The sequence below is a fragment of the Petromyzon marinus genome, unplaced genomic scaffold, assembly GCF_048934315.1.
Source record: "Petromyzon marinus isolate PM22_M1 ecotype Great Lakes invasive population unplaced genomic scaffold, UKy_Petmar_22M1.pri1.0 PM_G_Scaffold_14, whole genome shotgun sequence".
In the NCBI taxonomy this organism is placed as follows: domain Eukaryota; kingdom Metazoa; phylum Chordata; class Hyperoartia; order Petromyzontiformes; family Petromyzontidae; genus Petromyzon; species Petromyzon marinus.
In genome coordinates this window covers 862,790-882,389 of record NW_027422695.1, presented here as the reverse complement: position 1 = coordinate 882,389, position 19,600 = coordinate 862,790, and the positions used below count along the sequence as shown (strand labels likewise).

At 54.2% G+C, this 19,600-nt stretch overlaps 1 protein-coding gene across 4 annotated transcripts in view; it reads right to left on the bottom strand.

Moving 5' to 3' along the window:
- LOC142910185 (neuronal cell adhesion molecule-like) overlaps positions 1 to 19,318 on the bottom strand; it is a 30,106-nt gene extending 10,788 nt beyond the window's left edge. Inside the window, exons 1-7 of one of the 4 annotated variants that reach the window (XM_076059861.1) lie at positions 19,143 to 19,318; positions 17,403 to 17,605; positions 16,726 to 16,831; positions 4,170 to 4,392; positions 3,891 to 4,013; positions 2,976 to 3,143; positions 250 to 358 (exon numbers count right to left, since the gene is read on the bottom strand). In XM_076059861.1, the coding sequence (XP_075915976.1) occupies positions 250 to 358; positions 2,976 to 3,141 (275 nt within the window). In that variant the 5' untranslated portion in view covers positions 3,142 to 3,143; positions 3,891 to 4,013; positions 4,170 to 4,392; ... (1 more) ...; positions 17,403 to 17,605; positions 19,143 to 19,318. The remainder of the gene's footprint in view (positions 1 to 249; positions 359 to 2,975; positions 3,144 to 3,890; positions 4,014 to 4,169; positions 4,393 to 16,725; positions 16,832 to 17,402; positions 17,606 to 19,142) is intronic. The other 3 variants (XM_076059860.1, XM_076059862.1, XM_076059863.1) reach the window with 3 other exon arrangements.
- Between the last annotated feature and the right edge of the window lie 282 nt (positions 19,319 to 19,600).

The window sequence follows — 19,600 nt, the reverse complement described above, 5'->3', positions numbered from 1 at the left end:
CGAGCGTAGGGGCCGTGTGGCTAAAGCACAGCAGGTTGGCACAGTAGGCGGCACAGGTGGTGCATCGGCCAGTCATCTCAGTCATCTCAGTCAGTCGACCCGTGGCACCTGGGTCTGCCCCGTGACCTCCTGCCAGCGGGCGTTCGACACTTCACGTGGCCTCAACGTGCACATAGCCTGGCACAAGCATTGTGGTGATGTCACCGCTACTTAGTGGTGAATGGCGGTTGTTGTTGTGTGTGTACGTACAGCCCTTGAACGATGCACCCCAGCAGTAGCGTGTCTCCCTGAAGCACCAGTGTGCTGCTTGTCTTACCGCGAGGCTCCACAAACACCAGATGTCTCTTCGACGGATGAGCTGTGTGTGTGTGCGTGCGTAGGGGAGTGGGTGGGTGGATAGGTAGTGTAGTAGTTAGCACTATGCTGCGCTCCGACCCCGCTGACCCGAGTTTGATTCTCGCTCACAGCCAACATTTTTATTATCTGAATCGATCCTGGGCCTACCCTAGGTCAAATCAGCCTCAAACGAGTGCCCGGTGCGTTTTGTAGTAAACATTGCCACCGGGGAGACAAAGGCGGCCGGGCGTGGTGTTGGCCACCCCCTTGTGTGCCGTGTCGGCCTTCACAGGTGCTCGCTAACAACAGTCTGTTAAGGCCATACGGGGGGATCTTTGTCAAGTCGAGCGAAACAACCCCCTACCTCCTCGTTGGTGCCGGACGGTAACGCTGCGGTGAGCAGTGCCATGGGGGGAGGACCAATTTCAATCGAACATTTCCCTCGTGGCGTTTGTAACCACCACAGCGGCCAAATGGGGGCTCTGAATGGGTGCAAGGGGCTGGTCACCCCTCCATCTTCAATTATTAGCACAAAACCATAAAAAATATTCTAGCGGGGGGACAGGCGTCCATGACATCTCCTGGCCAAACCCCATTTGGCAGAGCCAGGAGACTGAATCCTTACCCTTGGGGATCCTCCAGAAATAATAAAAAGCTACTGCGGGTGGTCACGTGGAATGTTCCGACGCTGACTGCGGATGAGAGGCTGCCACTACTCTGCCGAGAGCTGGACAAATACCGCCTGGATCTCTGCGGTACTCAGGAGGTCCGGTGGACCGGCTCTGGCTCCTGCCACCATGAGGGGTAAACAGCCCTCTACTAGGGGCAGGAGACTGCCAAACAACAGGGAGTGGCTCTTCTTCTGAGCAAAAGAATGAAGGGGGCGTGGGAGCGTGGCGGTGAGGCGTGGGAAGCCGTAAGCCCCAGGCTACTTTGAGCTCGCCTTCCCATCAACCAGAGGCGAGGAGTGGTGGTCGAGGTTACTTGTGGCGACAGGCCCACTCTCATTGCCTAGAGCAGCGGTCCGCAACCTTTTTGGCACTAGGGACCGGTTTCGTGGTAGACGATTTACTCACGGACCGGGGGGGTGGGGGTTCATCATTGGGTCTTTCCCCCTTTTCATAGAAGCTCTCCGGTGACGTTTGTTTCTTAACTCCTTGTGGCTACTAGGGGGTTAGAGCTTGTGGGCTTACTCATTGTGGCTACTAGGGGTTAGAGCTTGTGGGCTTACTCATTGTGGCTACTAGGGGGTTAGAGCTTGTGGGCTTACTCATTGTGGCTACTAGGGGTTAGAGCTTGTGGGCTTACTCATTGTGGCTACTAGGGGGTTAGAGCTTGTGGGCTTACTCATTGTGGCTACTAGGGGGTTAGAGCTTGTGGGCTTACTCATTGTGGCTACTAGGGGTTAGAGCTTGTGGGCTTACTAATTGTGGCTACTAGGGGGTTAGAGCTTGTGGGCTTACTCAATGTGGCTACTAGGGGGTTAGAGCTTGTGGGCTTACTCCTTGTGGCTACTAGGGGGTTAGAGCTTGTGGGCTTACTCATTGTGGCTACTAGGGGGTTAGAGCTTGTGGGCTTACTCATTGTGGCTACTAGGGGGTTAGAGCTTGTGGGCTTACTCATTGTGGCTACTAGGGGGTTAGAGCTTGTGGGCTTACTCATTGTAGCTACTAGGGGGTTAGAGCTTGTGGGCTTACTCATTGTGGCTACTAGGGGTTAGAGCTTGTGGGGCTTACTCATTGGGGCTACTAGGGGTTAGAGCTTGTGGGCTTACTCTTTGTGGCTAATAGGGGGTTAGAGCTTGTGGGCTTACTCATTGTGGCTACTAGGGGGTTAGAGCGTGTGGGCTTACTCCTTGCGGACTCACCGCTCACCTCCTGCTGCTGTGCGGCCCGGTTTCTAACAGGCCACGGACCGGTACCGGTACCAGTCCGGGGGTTGGAGACCCCTGGTCTAGAGCATCCCACGTCAGAGAATGAGGAGGCTTACCGCAGCCTTCCTTCGGTTATTGAGGTGATGGAATTGGCCTCAGTGGCCCGCGATCACACATCACTCTTTAACTCCATCACAAAAGTAACTTGCAGCACCACACCCATCACCATCATTAGGGGAAAGAAAAGTGATCCGATGTTCGACCCCCAGGAACAGGTTTGCAGAATTGCTGAGCATTTCTGTGAGGTCTTGGGGGAGGGGAAATCCTTCAGCCTGGAAAACATCATGAGGCAAAGTGGGGATGACCAGGCAGAGATGATCTCCCAAGTGAAATGCTGAGGGAGGGTGGCTATTGTGCTCAGACTGCCCTACATGACATCATAATCAGTCTGGACCACTGGAAGGGGTCCACAGGATTGGAAGGATGCCCCCGTATAGCCTGTAACAGACTGTTGGGGCAAGTGCTGTTAGCAAGTAGCACCTATGAAGGCCGGCATGGCACACGAGGGGGTTGGTGGCCAGCACCACGCCCAACCGACTTTGTCTCTCCAAGTGGTGATATTTACAAAGTCGCACCAGGTACACACACACGTGCACACACACGCACACACGTACACACGTACACACAGACGCACGCACGTACACACAGATGCACGCACGTACACACACATACCCTGCCGGCGATCGCCGCCACCGCCGCCGCTCACCGGGTTTGACGATCAGCTGAATCGGCCCCTTCTGCTGGATGGTTCCAGTGCGCGGATAGCGGGTGCAGCACACGTAGTAGTCCACGTCCCCGGGGAGCACGTTGGCAAAGTACAGGTCGCCATCCAGGCTCTGGGACACTCGAGCATCCAGCCGCACTCTCTGCATGGCTGCAGCGCCAGCAGCACGCCGGGGGTAAGGGGGGGGGGATGAAAGGGTTCGGAACGAGAATCTTGAGACTGCAGGAGGAGGAATCCGACGAGCCATGAAACTGAATTGTCACAGAAGTCCACCACTAAACCAGCATCAGCATCATCAGCAGCAGCATCATCATCAGCATCAACATCATCAGCATCATCAGCAGCAACATCAGCATCAGCATCATCATCAGCAGCATCATCAGCATCATCAGCATCATCAGCAGCAGCATCATCAGCATCATCATCAGCATCATCAGCATCATCAGCAGCATCATCAGCAGCATCATCATCATCAGCATCATCATCAGCATCATCATCAGCATCATCATCATCAGCAGCATCATCCGCTGCGCAAGTCATGGCAGCAGAAGAGCCCCTGTACAACGTATAGCGACGCACTGCCTCCCCCGATTCACAAATCTGGAAGGATACATCACGGCAATGATGCACTCCACTTCTCGCTTGCCTGGCTCGACAACCTGAATGTGAAATTGTAGTCGTTGTCTCTGCATCTACACCAGCATCCGTGGGAAAGAGGAAGAAGCCCTGCATACCAGGCAAGGTAGTCAACATCTCCTAGCCATCACGATGGCGACGAGAGACACCTCAAACTCTCAAATACGCAGCAGCAGGCGTCGTCAGGGTCGGGATCAAACCCATGACCTCCCGCGTACCAGAAGAGGTAGTCAACATCTTCCTATCCACCGTGGTACTCACAGCCGTCCAACCAGAAGATGTCGGGAGGGGGAAAGCCGTGGGGAGGTTTGCAGCGCAGCACGGCCGGGGAGCCCTCCACGACGAATACGGGGCTCAGGTCCTCAAGGGGCCACGCCGGGGCACCTGCAGCACAAAAACAAAGACGCCGCCCTGCCCCCGCCCGTGTAGCCTTAACAGATCGTCGGGGCAAGCGCTGTCAGCGAGCGGCACCTTTGCAAGGCCGGCACCGCGGCGCACGCCGGGCCGGCTGGTTTACCGCGCGCTCGTCCCCCTACTCACGAGCCAGCCGCACGGCGATGTTGGCGGTGAGGGCCGTTCCATGCCGGTTCTCCGCCGAGCAGCGGTAGACCCCTCGTAGGCCTCCATAGCACCGTGTCGGCCGCCGGATGCGGCCAACACCGCCGCCGTGTCCACGGTGAAAGTGCCGGAGCCATTCCCGTGTTGCTTCACGTTGGGGTCCCAGCCTGGGTCAAAACGCCGGCCGTCTTTGCTCCACCGGAACCTGAAGCGCAAATGGGAGGGGAGGGAAGGGAGGGAGGGGAGGAGAGGGAGGGAGGGAGGGAGGGAGGGAGGGGAGGGAGGGGAGGGAGGAGAGGGAGGGAGGGAGGGAGGGAGAGGGAGGGAGGAGAGGGAGGGAGGGAGGAAGGGAGGAGAGGGAGGGGAGGGGAGGGAGGGAGGGAGGGGAGGGAGGGAGGGAGGGAGGGAGGAGAGGGAGGGGAGGGAGGGAGGGAGGGAGGGAGGAGAGGGAGGGAGGGAGGAAGGGGAGGGAGGGAGGGAGGGAGGGAGGGAGGGAGGGGAGGGAGAGAGACGTGTTTCACCCGAAGCTCCTGGCCTTACCTCTAAAACTTTTATTTTTCTCACCCTTTTTTCGGGATGTATTTTCACCAACAGTGTCTTGCTTTACACACAATGTGTGATCACTTTGTTTATTTATTTGGACTTCCTTCGTCCTTCTTTCCTCGTTCCTTTATGTTGTTTTCACCGTTCAGGGCGCGGCTGTGCTCTCTGCAGTGTACAGGTGTCTTCGCTCTCCGCACAATCCTCCACTTTTACTTGATAGTCGATTTCATAATCACGCTTTTCTTTGTTGTCAATTCGATTTTGAGTTCCTTTGTTCCTCAAGCAATTTTTAGAATTTTGTGCGTTTTTCGTGTTTTCTGTTCGTTCCTTTGTCTCGCGTGCCTCCACGTGTTACACGCACCACGTGTTGGCACTGTACCCACGCCGGCCGGTGTGAGTGCAATGCCAACATCCCCTTTAGACCCCTCTTGTGTTGTACTGCGAGCGTGTTTACAGCATTTTTTATTTTTATTGGTGTGCTTTTTTTCAACATCAAGTAATTTTACCCTCTCCATGGGAGCTTTGGGTGGACAGCAGCAATAGTAATTATGAGAAGGTGGTCATAACACAGGTTTGACCATCTTTATAAACAGTCACCTTCGTTTCTTGTTTTTTTTGTCAATCATTTTCTTGGCTTTAGACAATAAGAGAGGTTTGCTTTAGCAGTTTGTGTGCAAAATCTCACATGCGAAAGCTACCGTGCCTACGCAAGGCCGGCCTCTTGGGGCCTGTAAGGCGCCCGCAGCAGCAGCAGCAGCAGCAGCTGGAGCCTCCACGCGAAGGCTGGGATCCGCCGCCCCGGCTTCCACCGATGTCCCGCTCGAAGTTTACGCGGAAGTGCTGGGCGCCGTCGTGCCCGGGGGCTCGATAAAGTACGCCTCCAAGGTGAGCGGAAGGGTGGTTTTCTTCATGCAGTCCGAAAAGGTGGCAAACGCCACCATGGAGAAGGGGCTGACGGTTGACAATTGGCACCTCACCTTGGAGCCACTGTCGTCGCCATCGGTACGCGTGATCGCATCCAACGTCCCCCCCCCTACATTCCCGATAAAGACATCCAAGATAACCTGGCTAAGTTGGGTACGCTGACTTCCAACCTACAGCGTGTGCCTCTGGGCCTCAAAAATCCTGCCTTGAGGCATGTCTTGTCTTTTAGAAGGCAGGTCTACATGCTGGTGCCCAATGGGCAGCTTGAGGGAGGGCTCCTTTGTCGTCATGCATGGAGGAAGGGCCCATAGGCTGTTTTACTGCAGGGACGTGCTAAAATGCAACCTATGCAAAGTAGAGGGGCATATAAAAAAACACTGCACCAAAGACAGCAAATGCCCAATCCAACAGCGAGGCAACGGTGGAAAAGGGTGCTAAAGAAGCACACCCAACAAGTGACCCAGGAGAGGGTCCCTCACCACAGAGATCACCCGAGATGGCGGTAGACCCCGCTCCGACACCAGCTACTGCCATGGAGACCGAGGCTCAGCCAGCCACCCAGCCATCATTGACAGCCGGACCTCTGAAGAGGAAATTAATAGGAGGATTCGGCTTCGTCGTCCCCAGAGTCAAGCGGGGATGAGGTCAGTCCCTTTAAAGATCTCCCAGAGTTGGAGTCGGACATCGCACCAACGCCTGGGGGAGACGCGGAGAGCTGCCGGTGGCAAGGACGGCGGTCTTCACCGTCCCAGACGCCCCTAGAGGCGGGACACGCAACAGGGAAGAAGCCCCGTGCGGGAACCAAGCTCAAGCGCGGGACGCCTGAAGAAAATCTGCAGCCTGAAATAGAAGCGGGGGGGAAACGCAACCTGTGCAGCGACAGAGGAAACCAGTGAAGAGGGTCGCGCTTCAGACCGCGACGACGCGCCCTGTGAGGCGGCCGAGGGCTCCCAGGAAACGCGAACGGCCAAGAGCACGGAGGAGCCCAAACAGGACCCGACTGACCAAACTACGCGCGGTGACCGGGATGAGGACGATGGAGGGTCATCAGTGGAGGGGCAAGCGGCATCGCCCAATAAAGCATCGACGGAGGATACCACCTTGTGGCACCGCTTCTTTTCCCTCACTCCACCCGCATAGCTCTTAGCAAAACTTCAGAGACTGAAAGCTGCCTTCTTCTGGTCGCAGAGGAAGCACCGTGTGGCTGCCGGTGTCTTGGTCTTGCCACTGCGGGAGGGCGGGCACGGTCTGGTGTGTGTACGGAGCCAGCTCTCTACTTTTCGTCTACGTGCCGTACAGAGGTTTCTCTACTCGGCCCCATCACCCGTGTGGTGCTCCACAGCATCTTTTTTTTTCTGAATAACCTCGGGGGGCCTTCAGTGCAGCAAGCAGCTCTTCTTCGTGGACATTACGGGTATTCCACTCACGCAGATTCCCCACTTCTACAGGAGTATCCTAGATACATGGGGTTTCCTTGTCACCGTCCGACTGAACACACCCCAGTCGGCATCAGAATTTGCTCACGAGCCGCTGTTACGGAACCCCCACACGGCACTACCCTCTCTTGCGGGCCCTGCCATGGAGAAACGCGTGGTGGACGCACGTCTCATGAGGGTGGGCGATTTTGTGAAACCGGGCACTGGGGGGGGGGGGCAATGGCTTCTCCCTGCCGAGATAACTGCGATAACCAAGATGCGCTCGGTGAGACTCGCCGCAAAACTCGTGAATGAGGTATGAAGGTCCTTCTCAACAGCAGTGGGGAGCGCGCCTGCTGCGAGTGCTGGCGACGAGTCAGCTAGAGATGGCCCCGTGTCACCAACACTGAATGTGGTCCCAGCAAGGAAGCACTCTCAACTCTCTTGCTCACAGCAGCAGTGGGGAGCGCGCCTGCTGCGAGCGTTGGCGACGAGTCAGCCGGCGGTGGCCCAGTGCCACCAAAGCTGAATGTCATCCCAGCACGGGAGCACACTTGCCTCTCTTCCTCACGGCAGCACGGGGGGCACGCCACGGGGAATAGCCAGGAGGGGTGCTTCTCAGGTGTAGACCGGAAAAAGCTGTACGACCAAATGGTCGATTTCCACCATCAACAAATAATGTCACGTAAGGGCTACGCTTGGAGGGACACGATGCCCCTGCGGTGATCGCTTGAGGCCTCATTGGGAGCTGTTTTACTCAAATCCATCGTACAAGCGCCACGGTGATCTTAGCTGGAGCACTGCCCATGGGACTGTGACCACGAACACATTCCTGGCACTTTTCACAGACGCAAATCCTGAACGCGGATTCTGTGGTGAGCTCGAAACAGTGGCGCATCAATACGTACGCCGCAAAAGCCTAGACTCACTCTATAAGCTGTTACGCAATATTCTACTGAAATTCAATCTTCATTTCTCCCCCACAATTCTTATTTTTGGATATAGGGGGCACGAGGGTACCAAGGATATCGAGGGGTTGACGGACTTCATCATGAACAACGCCAAACTGGCCATCTATAGGGCCAGGAAATGCGCAATTGACGGGAGCGGCGTCCCCAGCCACTGCCGCATCTTCAAGGCCCTGGTTTCTGGCAGAATTTGGCTGGAATTTCGGTACGCTCAGTTGACGGGGGGCGTCACGTCTTTCTCGACGTGTTGGGCTACCGAGGGTGCTTTGTGTAATGTGACAAAAGCAGGGTATCTGGTGGTGATGGGTTTTTAAGGTTGAATTTTTTTTTATGGTGTTTACGAACAGTAGCACACAATGGGATTTATGTTACATGGGAAAACCGTGTTATATCTTTAATTTTTTTTTAAAAGGGGGCACGTAAGCAAAAAAAGACGAAAAAAAGACGACATGATGAACGAAGCAAAGTGCCGAAAGACCGAGCATCTTTCTGTTTCTTCTGATCGTTAAATAAAAAAAGGGAGGGAGGAGAGGGAGGGAGTGAGTGAGGGAGGAGAGGGATTGAGGGAGAGGGAGGGAGGGAGGGAGTGAGGGAGTGAGAGAGGGAGGGAGGGAGTGAGGGAGGGAGAGAGGGAGGGAGGGAGTGAGGGAGGGAGTTAGAGAGGGAGTGAGGGAGGGAGGGGGGGAGGGAGTGAGAGAGGGAGGGAGGGAGAGAGAGAGGACGCGCTTCGTTTGAGCTCCCCGTGGTAACTTTATAAATCTAACATACCCTCTTCTAATTAATTTATTTTCTTCAAGTTTTTACTCATCAGGAGTAAGTATTCTGCCTTTTGCACACACAAGTAGTACTTTTTGTGTTGCTCATTTTTCTTTACTTTTTTTAAGCTTAACAGTTCAGGGTGAGGCCATAGCCTTTTGAAACACGTTGGTGTTTCTTAGGCGATGGGCTCAATCCCATAGTTAATTAAAGCATCGTTTTCATACTTTACAGGTATTTTTATACTCTACTTATTGTTCCTTTATTCTTCTGCTTATGTTTTTAATCTCGGTTTACGAATCTCAAACTATTTGAGATTTGTTATAACTTACATTTTGTGTGAGCCACGTGGAGGCATCCACACTGTAGCGCAGAAATTTAAGGACACACAAGCAATTGTTTACTTTGAGGCTAAATCAATCTATTAGTTAATGATTCCTTAACACACTGCGTTTTTTTGGTTTGCCTCCACGAGTGTGCAAGGACTCTAAGTTATATTTATTTAACGATGAGTGAATGCATTTAATAAACACATTTTTCTAAAAAGTAGATTTGTTTGCAAAATACATTCATTTATTTAACACGCAAATTTATTATTAGATATCACTATCAAATTATTTTTTCATTTACTGCTTCATAATTTATTCAATAAAAATAGTTTATTGGATAAATAAATATATCTCTTTCCTTTCTTTTTTCCTTTCATTATTTTCTTAAACGAGGATTCTTTATTCATCCTCAGTTTACATTCTCTCAAGGGGAGCTCTGTACAGAAGCGCAGCACCACAGTCAGGTAGAAATTGAAGGCAGCAGGAACAAAATGGCCACCTACGCAAAGGTCGCAGCTACCAATCTGCCTGGAGTCACGAGGCCCCCCACTAGGGCCTCTGCTCCAAGGCCAACCCCCCCAATTGGTGACCACGCCTCGAGCTCCGTCACGATCGAGGCGTACGTCGAGGCCCTGGCCGCCATTGTCCCGCCGGCCACCATCACCCACGCCTCGAAGGTCAGCGGGAAAGCCGTCTTCTTCCTGACGACGAAGAAGGTGGCCGATACAGCCGTCGAGAAGGGGATGGCCGTGGGGGGACTCCACGTCCAGCTGGAACCCATTGCTTCGGTGGCGGCGCGAATAGTCGTTTCGAACGTGCCGACCTACATCCCTGACAAGGCCGTGTTGGAGCACGTGTCCAAGCTGGGCACCATCGTGGTGCCAGTACGTGCCCTGGCAATGGGGTGCAGAAACCCTGCTCTCAATCACATTTTATCTTTCAAGAGGCAGGTGCGCGTCCTGCTGACTCCCGGACAGCAGGAAGAGGGCTCGTTTGTCATTGTCAACGCAGGCATTGCCCATAGACTGTTTTATGCCAAAGATTCCATCAGATGCAATCTCTGCAAAGAAGAGGGGCACTTCCGAAGGGATTGCCCTAAACCGACGACGGCGAGGGTCGGAGAAAAGAGCGGGGAGGAGGGAGGCAGAGTAATAGGGGCAAAGCAGCAAGAGCCCCTATTGCAACAAGCCCCCCAACAGCCCACACCAGACCCGCCAGCCACGCAGCCTCCTACACCTCAAGTCGTGGCCTCAACTTCGCCGCCTCAAGCAACAAATTGCAAGAGGAAGAATACAGAAGGACCCGGATCTCAAGTGTCAAATTCAGAGGAGGAACCCCTCCCAGACCTCGAACAGGAAGAAGTGGTGAAACCCCCCACACCAGGGAAGGAAGCAGAACAGCTGCCAGACGCCGAAGACGCGGTTTTTGCCTTCCCGGACGCCACGCCGAGTGATGCGTGAGCGGCGAGGAAGAAACCCGCCAAGAGGAAGAAGCAGCGTGCGTCTGGGGAAGGGTTTCTACAGCAGGAGACCGTCGACGATGAAGGCAACATCACCACGGAAATCGACCCACCTACTGTTGTCATAGAGACTCACTCCCCACCAGCTATACAGGAAGCCCTTGACCAAGAGGAAGAAGTTGGCGGAGAGACACTCACCAAGGGCAAGGACGAAATAGATGGGAATGAGGAGGAAGGTCCCCGTACCACTGCTGATCCAAAACCAGCGGAAGAGACACCGGGCCATCCACCCGAAGAGCCTGAGCAGGAGCCATCCCAGGCCATCCCTGACACCGGGGGAGAGGACGCCGCTGGGCCATGCGCCAGCTCAGCCGCTGCAGCTCTTCCAGCGGAGCCGGATGCCGAGGAAATCGATTCAGATCGGGACGACTGCTTCAGCATGGGGAGCGAGAGCAGCCAGGGGTCTACACTCCTTGACCCTCAGACTCCCCTGATCTACTCGGAAGATCTCTGGAAATTCCTCGACGAGACCAACATGAGGAAGGACAGAGCAGACATTGCCTTGGCTCGATGGAAGGACAGCAAGGCAATAAAGGCCTCTGTGACTCAAGCAGAGAGACTCCTTGCCAAGCAGAGACTCGAGTCCCGGGGCAAGGAGAGGGCAAAGCTGACATTTTTCCGCAAACAAATTACAAGGTGGGAGGCCACGGGGGAAAGGAACAAGCAATGCCTATGTACATCGGCTCCCTGAACGTGAACGGGTCAGGGAGGCAGTGCGGAGGTTTCCCGCAATGTCTCTTGCGAGGAAACACGCTGCCTCTGTCTTCTTCATTCAGGAGATGCATCTCACGGTCGAGGACGAGGATGACTGTAGGAAGGAGTGGGGAGGGGACTCCTTCTACAGCCACCTTGACAACACCTCCTGTGGAGTCGCGACCCTGTTTGCTAAAGGGTTTCATCCCGAGCTTATCACCCACACCGAAGTGGTGAAGGGAAAGCTGCTAGCGGTAACGGTCAGGGTGGGCGATGTCACCACCCACCTACTGAACGTGTACGCGCCGGTGACCAACAAGGAGAAGATCCCGTTTCTGCACCTCCTGAGGAGGCACCTGGCCGGGATTCCGGACGACGAGTGCGTGATTGTGGGTCACCACCCACCTACTGAACGTGTACGCGCCGGTGACCAACAAGGAGAAGATCCCGTTTCTGCACCTCCTGAGGAGGCACCTGGCCGGGATTCCTGACGACGAGTGCGTGATTGTGGGTGGCGACCACAACTGCACACTTGGCGCCCTGGATCGTTCGGGGGGGCAGCCGGGGGGAGTAGGGCCTAAGAGGGAAATGCAGGGACTCCTGGAGGACGCCGCCTTGGTGGATGTGTGGGACATACATCACCCGGGCCAACGCCAGTTCACGTACACGAGGACGAGGCGCGATGGCTCAGTGACGCAGTCCAGGCTCGACAGATTTTACATCTCTAAGAACTTTGTGACGTGCGCCATAACGTCTGGCATCAGGGCGGCACCCTTCACGGACCACAACCTCATCGTGCTCCGTGTCAGGCTGGAGAGGGCCCGTGAGGGCGCGTCCCGCTGGCATTTTAACAACTCACTGCTGGAGGATGGCACCTTCTTAGAAATGTTCGAGGACTTCTGGGAAGAGTGGCGAAAAACCAAAAGGCAGTTCGACTCTCTGGCCCAGTGGTGGGATATGGGCAAAGTGCACATCAGGCTGTTGTGCCAACAATACACCTGGGGGAGCACCAGACTGAAGAACGTGGATATCACTGACATGGAAGCCCGAGTCCTCAATTTGGAGGGTCGCCTCGCCGAGGACAGCGACCCTGCTCTTCTCCAAGAATACGAGAATAGGGAGCGTCTCAAAGGGCTACAGGAGGAGCAGACGAGGGGAGCGTTTGTGCGATCCCGGGTGAAGCTCATCACGGACCTCGACACGGGATCCCCGCTTTTCTACTCCCTCGGGAGGCAGAATGGGCGATGCAAATCCATGGAGTGCCTCTTTGATGGTGACGGTGTCCTGGTGCACGAACTCCAGCAGAAGTCGACCATCATCAGAGACTTCTACGGCAACCTGTTCTCCCCTGAAGAAACATCGGAATCGGCCCAGGCGGAGGCATGGAGTGGTCTACCCACCCTGGGGGAAGACGGGAGAGAGCTGCTAGAGCAAAAGCTCACCAGGACTGACCTTGACGCAGCCGTAAGAGGACTGGCCCCGAATAAATCCCCAGGGTTAGACGGCCTAACAGGGGAGTTTTACGCCGCTTTTTGGTCATCCCTGCGGGAGGACTACAGAGAGGTGCTGGTGGAAGCCTCAGTCACCGGGGTGATGCCTCAGTCTTGGAGGAGGGCGGTGCTCACTCTGCTTCCCAAAAACGGAGATGTGAGGCACCTACAAAACTGGCGTCCGGTGTCCCTCCTGAACACAGACTACAAAATATTGACGAAGGCTCTCTCCCTGCGACTGAAAGGGGTGATTGCACAAGTCGTAAACGGGGACCAGTCCTACACCATCCCCGGACGAACCATCCACGACGGCATCTTCCTGGTCAGGGACCTCATCGCGGTGTCCCAGAGGTTGGGCATCCCAATCGCGTTTCTGGCTCTTGACCAGGAAAAGGCTTTTGACAGAATGGACCACAAGTACCTGCTGGGAACCCTCAAGACCTTGGGTTTTGGGGATGCCTTTGTCCGAACGATCCGCCTACTTTACACCAAGGCGGAGTGCATGATCAAGATCAACGGCGCCCTCACTGCCCCGGTCAAATTCGAGCGAGGAGTGAGACAGGGATGCCCATTGTCGGGCCAACTTTATGCCCTGGCATTAGAGCCTTTCCTGAGTCTCATAAGGCGGAGACTCAGCGGCCTGGTGCTGAGGGAACCAAGCGTCAAGTTGGTCCTGACGGCATACGCCGACGACGTCCTCCTCATCCTGCGCTCCCTGGCTGATGTCGCCCTGCTGCATGAGTGCCAGGAGGTATTTTCGAAAGCCTCCTCATCAAAAATGAACTGGCCAAATTGCAGCGGCCTGCTGGTTGGAGCGTGGGACATGACCGAGTGTCCCGAGAAGGCAAAAGCCATCAATTGGAGCACAACATCGCTGCACCACCTGGGAATGTTCCTCGGACCAGAGGAGGAACCACCGCAGAGGAACTGGGTCGAGCTGGAGGAGAAGGTGAAGGAGCGGCTGGGCACCTGGGGTCGCCTGTACAAGTTCCTCACCTTCAGGACAAAGACGTTGGTGGTGAACCAGCTGGTGACGTCCATGCTGTGGCACCGACTTTTCTCCCTGCACCCCCCCATGAGCCTCGTCAACGCACTTCAGAAGCGAGTCCTCGACTTCTTCTGGTGGGGTGGAGGACACCGGGTCGCGGCTGGGGGGTCTGCAGTGCTCCAAGCAACTATTCTACATGGACCTGCAGGGCCTCCCACTGGGACAGCTGCCACCCTTCTACAGAAGCGTCCTGCAGACATGGAGCTCCCTCGCCGTCAGGAGGCTGAACCAACCGCGATCGGCCGAGGATCTGGTCTTCGAACCGATCCTCAGGAACCCACAGACAAAGCTGCCATCCACCATCACCACCCCTGGCACGGAGAGGCGCCTCGCCAACGTGCGGCTCACCAGGATGGGGGATCTGGTGGAGCCTGAAACACGGGGCCGGTGGCTCGGACCAGCAGACATGGCCGCAAAGACAGGGCTGCAGTCGCTCCGGGTGGCTGCCCGGATCCTGGCCGAAGACAAGGGGGCCTTCTCAGCGGCAGTGGGGAGAACACCCCCCATCGGCGTTGGGGATGACGAGGCCCCTCTCGATCCCCCTCCACCGGAGCTCTCAGTCGTGCCACTGCATCGCCAATACCGACAAACCAAGGCGGATCACAACCTGTGCCGGCTAGAAGACCTACTGGAGGTGGCCTTCGCAAATGTAAAGAGGAAGGTGCTCTACTCCTACATGGTCCGGTTCCACCAACAGGACACCCTAAGGAGCCACAAGGACCATGCCTGGAGGAAAGCCCTGCCCTGCGTCTCTCCGGAGAGGCCTCGCTGGAGGCAACTCTACTGCAGGCCGACGTACAACCGCATCGACGACCTCAGCTGCAGCATCGCCCATGGCACCGTCACCACCAACGTCTCCCTGGCACGCTTCACCGACACGTCCCCGGAGTGTCGGTTCTGCGGTAAAGTGGAGACGGTGGCATACCAATACGTGGAGTGCAAGAGCCTGGACTCGCTGTTCAAGGTCCTGAGAAACATCCTTCTAAGGTTCAGCCTCCACTTCTCCCCGACGGTCCTCATCTTTGGATACCCGAAGGGCGACGGACCCCAACATCTTCAGGGGCTGGTCAACGTGCTCTTCGGCTACGCCAAGCTCGCCATATACAGGGCGAGGAAGGTGGCCCTGGAGGGGCAACGTCCAGCCAGCAGCCTGGGCATCTTCCGCGCTCTGGTCGGAGCCAGGGTGTGGCTGGAGTTCCGCCATGCGCGGCTGACCCACGCCGTGCCGGCCTTCAAGGAGCAGTGGGCACTGGAGGAGGCCGTGTGCTCGGTGGCAGATGACGGAGAGCTCTGCATGCAGATCTAAGCTGCCCGTCGGAGGCCGTTTGACTGTGGGAAGGGCTGCGTGCAGGTGCAGCACTTGTCGTAGTTATAAAGAAAAAAAAGAGAGAGCGAGAGAAAGCCAAATGGAGTAGGAAGAGAGCAGGCAGAGAGAGAGAGAGAAGGGGCGGAGAGGGGGTTAGAGAGAGAGGAGAGGCAGAGAGGGGGGTAGAGAGAGGGGGGGGGCAGAGAGGGGGGTAGAGAGAGAGGGAAGGGGAAAGGAGAGCAGAAAACAAGAAAAAATTTTGTTGGGTCTTTCATTTAAAAGGGAGGGGGGGGGTTTACATAAAGCAAAGCATAAAAAAAACGAAATGATGAACGGAGAAAAGTGCCGACTACACCGAGCATCTTCTTGTTTCCTTTGATCGTAAAAAAAAGAGAGAGGGAGTGAGGGAGGGAGTGAGGGAGTGAGGGAGGGAAGGAGGCAGGGAGGGAGTGAGGGAGGGAGGGAGAGAGAGAGGGAGGGAGGGAGAGGGAGGGAGGGAGGGAGGGGAGTTTAATTTTAATTTAATTTTTATTTTAAACGGCCAACCTTGTAAATTGTCTTTCGCCAGTTTCTTACACCGCTGTGCTGTGCAGTTGAGAGGGAAGGAGGAATTCAGTACCAAATTGTCGGTGGGGAAAGCGGTTAGTTGGTTGTTGTTTTAGGACACCGGCCTTTGTTCAAGCCTTGTTGTAACAACGTTTGCAGCGAGGGCAGCAAGTGCAGAAATGTAAAAGTTTGGTTGGCAAAAATTTCACCTTTACCCTGTGAAAAATGTTAAACTTAGATTTTTTATTTTATTTCTAACCCGTAGCCTGAAAGCCTGCGTAAATAGATTTAAAAAAACGTACGTGAAGTAACGTTCGGTTAAAACAACTGGTTTTGATGATGATGGTGATGTAGAAGGCTTTTTTTCAACTTGTGTACGCTTCAATGTGTTTAACAAAACTGTTTTTGAAGATGCTCATAATTAAAAGAAATGGCAGAGGTGTTGCATATGTTTCACTGATGCTGTGATGCCACACAAAAAAGAGAGAGGGAGGAGGGGGAGGGAGTGAGGGAGTGGGGGAGGGAGTGATGTTGAGCGCGTGACCTGTTGTTTGTCTTTGTCTGGTGATTCACGCACGACCCAACATTGAAATCGCCCCAGCGCATTGTTTGCGGCCGAGGTAATAAAGTTTGCTTAACAAGTCAAACAGGGAGGGCTAACGTTGCGGCATGCTCAGTTCGGGCACGCTCAGTTCGGGTCGGAGCGGGAGCGAACGTTTGATCACGTTTGTTAGTTTTCCCATTGCGTGCGTCAACGTGCTCTGTGAAATAACAGCGACAACAGCGGTGTTGTCCCACCAACTGCCACCGATACAAATAATAATAATGTACTGTTATTTTGCCGTGGATGGTTTTGTATGCCGATTCGCTGACAGTTTCATCGTCATAATGGGAATGTGCGAGTTGAATTGTGTTTGATGGTCAACGCAGCTTGTCAATGTTGAAGCGTAAATAAAACGTGAAAAAAAAGAGGGAGGGAGGGAGTGAGGGAGGGAGCGTACTTGGGCATTGGGTTGCCTTGGGCCTCACACTCCATCACAATGTTGTCCTGCGGTTCCACGATGTAATTCAATGGCGAATGCCGCCTGATGGACGGAGGGTGAGTAACTGCAAGAGATCGACGGGTTAATAGAAGCATAGCTTGCAGCAAACAGACGCGGAGGAGACCCGGTGCACAAATGAAAAAATGTGAAACTCTCCGGTAGAAGTTTGCCCCGATCGAGAAGCACGGAGGAGATGTCACGGCCATCGCAGTTGTCGCTCTGCATCCGCATCGGCTGCGCGGAAGAAGAAGATTTTGCACGGCACCCCTCAACGCCAGCAGCATCCAGCGACGCTGGACGTTGAGCGGCACACGAGGACCCAAAATCCCGTAAGACGCAGTTGGCTTCGTACATTTATGGGCACCAGTTTTTCCCTCCGCGCGAAGAGTCGGCGTCAGGCGTTCAGAGTGTTCGGGCCGCCGCTATGAACGTCGTGCCGCTTCGTTGCGGCTATCATTTGCGACCGCCGGGGTCGCTTCTGAAAGAAAGGAGCCACGTAGCTCGGTGGGCATTACCCGGTGAAGTCTAACGAGTCGAGTTTAGCCGATGGTCTTTAGTGGACGATTGGTGGGTGTAAAGTTGAGAGAGGGGGGCATCGTCTCAAATGGGGTGGCGGGGCAGAGTTTGCTACTCACGGTCAAGGGGCAGGGCGAGTGGGTGGTGACGGTCGCCCAGCACAGCCAATAGCAGCGCCACAAAGCGTGCGGTGTTGAAGGCGTCCATCGGGGGAGCAGATGGTCGGACCGGGGGCTTCCTTCACTTGGCTAGGAGGAGGGGGTAGAAGGGAGGGAGCAGTAGGGGGAGGGAGGTAGCAGGAGGGGTGAAGGGAGGGAGGGAGCTGGAGGAGGTGGAGCAGGAGGAATGATATTTATTAAGACCGCAGGAGTAGGAATCCAAAGAGCTATGAAGCTATTTTTCATATATGTCCAGCTGGGGCACTGGGTCAGAACATCACAACAACAAACACGATGTGAGGGGCAGAGTACAGGAAGAGTAAACAAACCACTTTACAAATATATACTAATAAAACTAACCCATGCATGATCTTGCCACGCGAAGCCCAGAGATCTGGCCACAACTGGTGGCTGATATCAAGTGGACATTTATAGCAGTATAGACAAATACTGTAAACGCGTGGTGTTTCTGAATGTGGACGGAAACACAGGAGGACCCGGAGTAAATTCCACGTGACCACGGGGAGTGAGACACGTAAACTCCAAATATACAGCAGGTAGTGGCAGTCGGTATCAAACCCACGACCAACAGTACACCAGGTGACAACCATGTCAGGTTAAAGATCTCCTTTGCAAGGGACACTTGGATGCACGCTCCTACTTGATTGACACGTGCTCCTAATTGATGGACACGTGCTCCTAATTGATGGACACGTGCTCCTAATTGATGGACACGTGCTCCTGCGTTCATCATGTTTACCTGCTCATTTCACTGAGGCTGCATTTCGCCACTGCAGAATACTAAAGTTGAGGAAACACAGTCTTATTTTGGCACCAATGCTCGTGCCGATTTTTTTAAACCAGATAAATAAAAATCAACATTGATACCCCAGGAAACAGGGCAACGCTGTAACAGCCACAGCTCAGGTTTCTCCCATCACTTAAACAGCTCCCCCCCCCCCCCCCCCGGAGTGAGAACACCCTCCAGGATAGAAACCAACACGGCTGCACGTCTGTGCAAGTGCTGTGTGAAACAATTGTTGATGGAAACAAATATAAAGTTGATATGAAAGGGCTCCTGGCAAAGCGTCACCGCAAGGTCGACGTACTGATAATTACGTGCATTTTTGTCGTCCTTGTAAACACGGACTGTGAATAAAACGAGATACAGTACTGGCAGAGTTTATGGATGTGTTACTTGTTCAAGCAGGTTACTCGGTCTAAGAAAAAAAGGCACAGCAAAAATAACTGTGCTTTTTTTACGCCTGATGAAGGAAGCTTGTGTTGCCTCCGAAACGTCGTGATTTAATTTAGTCGTTTTCATTTATTTTTATTTTATTTTTTACCTACGTGACTTTATAGGCGGCAGTTTGTAAGCTCCTAAATAGGAAAAAGTGAGTTTGAACACGTGCTCAAGTGAAGTATTTGAGCAATGCACACGCATTTTTGCGTGTGCATTCATTGCAAACAATGCAAGTTTAAAAAATGCAGCTACGATTCGTTACAAAAGCCTATAAGCAGCCTTAATACATATTTAGAAGCTTGCTCCCTGCTACATACCTAGACCATCTGACAGGTCTCCAATAGGGTTCATCGAGTGACAGCGGCTCCGTAGCCGGCCAGGGTGCCACCTCGGCCGGCTGGGCAATCTAGCCGAGAGCGGCATCACTCCCCGGGACTAGGCCTCGACGCGGCACTCACCAGCGCAACGCGGCCCTCACCAGCGCAACGCTGCGTAGATGTCTGGGGGGGGTCTTGAGCTCTTTTCTGTGTCCTCGTGTGGTGGTGGTGGAGGAAATCCGACGTTTCGTGCCTCTAACACGGGCAGGCGACTGCGCGCAGCTGCGATCACGTGAGGCCTTAGCAGGGCGCTTTTAGAAAACGTAGCGCGGATAGGAGAACACGTGAGGGCGAGCATGATTCACAATCCGTAGAACTGATAAGCACCGCCCATTGACAACACTGCCCCATAGAGTCACGTAGGTAGAAAAATAACAGATGACGACGTTTCGATCGTAACACAAGCAACCGTCATCAGGTGGGACAACCACAGCAAGAAGAAAAAACTGTTTAAGTAGGCGAGGATTCACGTGAACCTATAATCTATGTATATAAAAGGCAAAGTTGTGAATGTGTGTCTGTTCGAAATGTTTAGAATA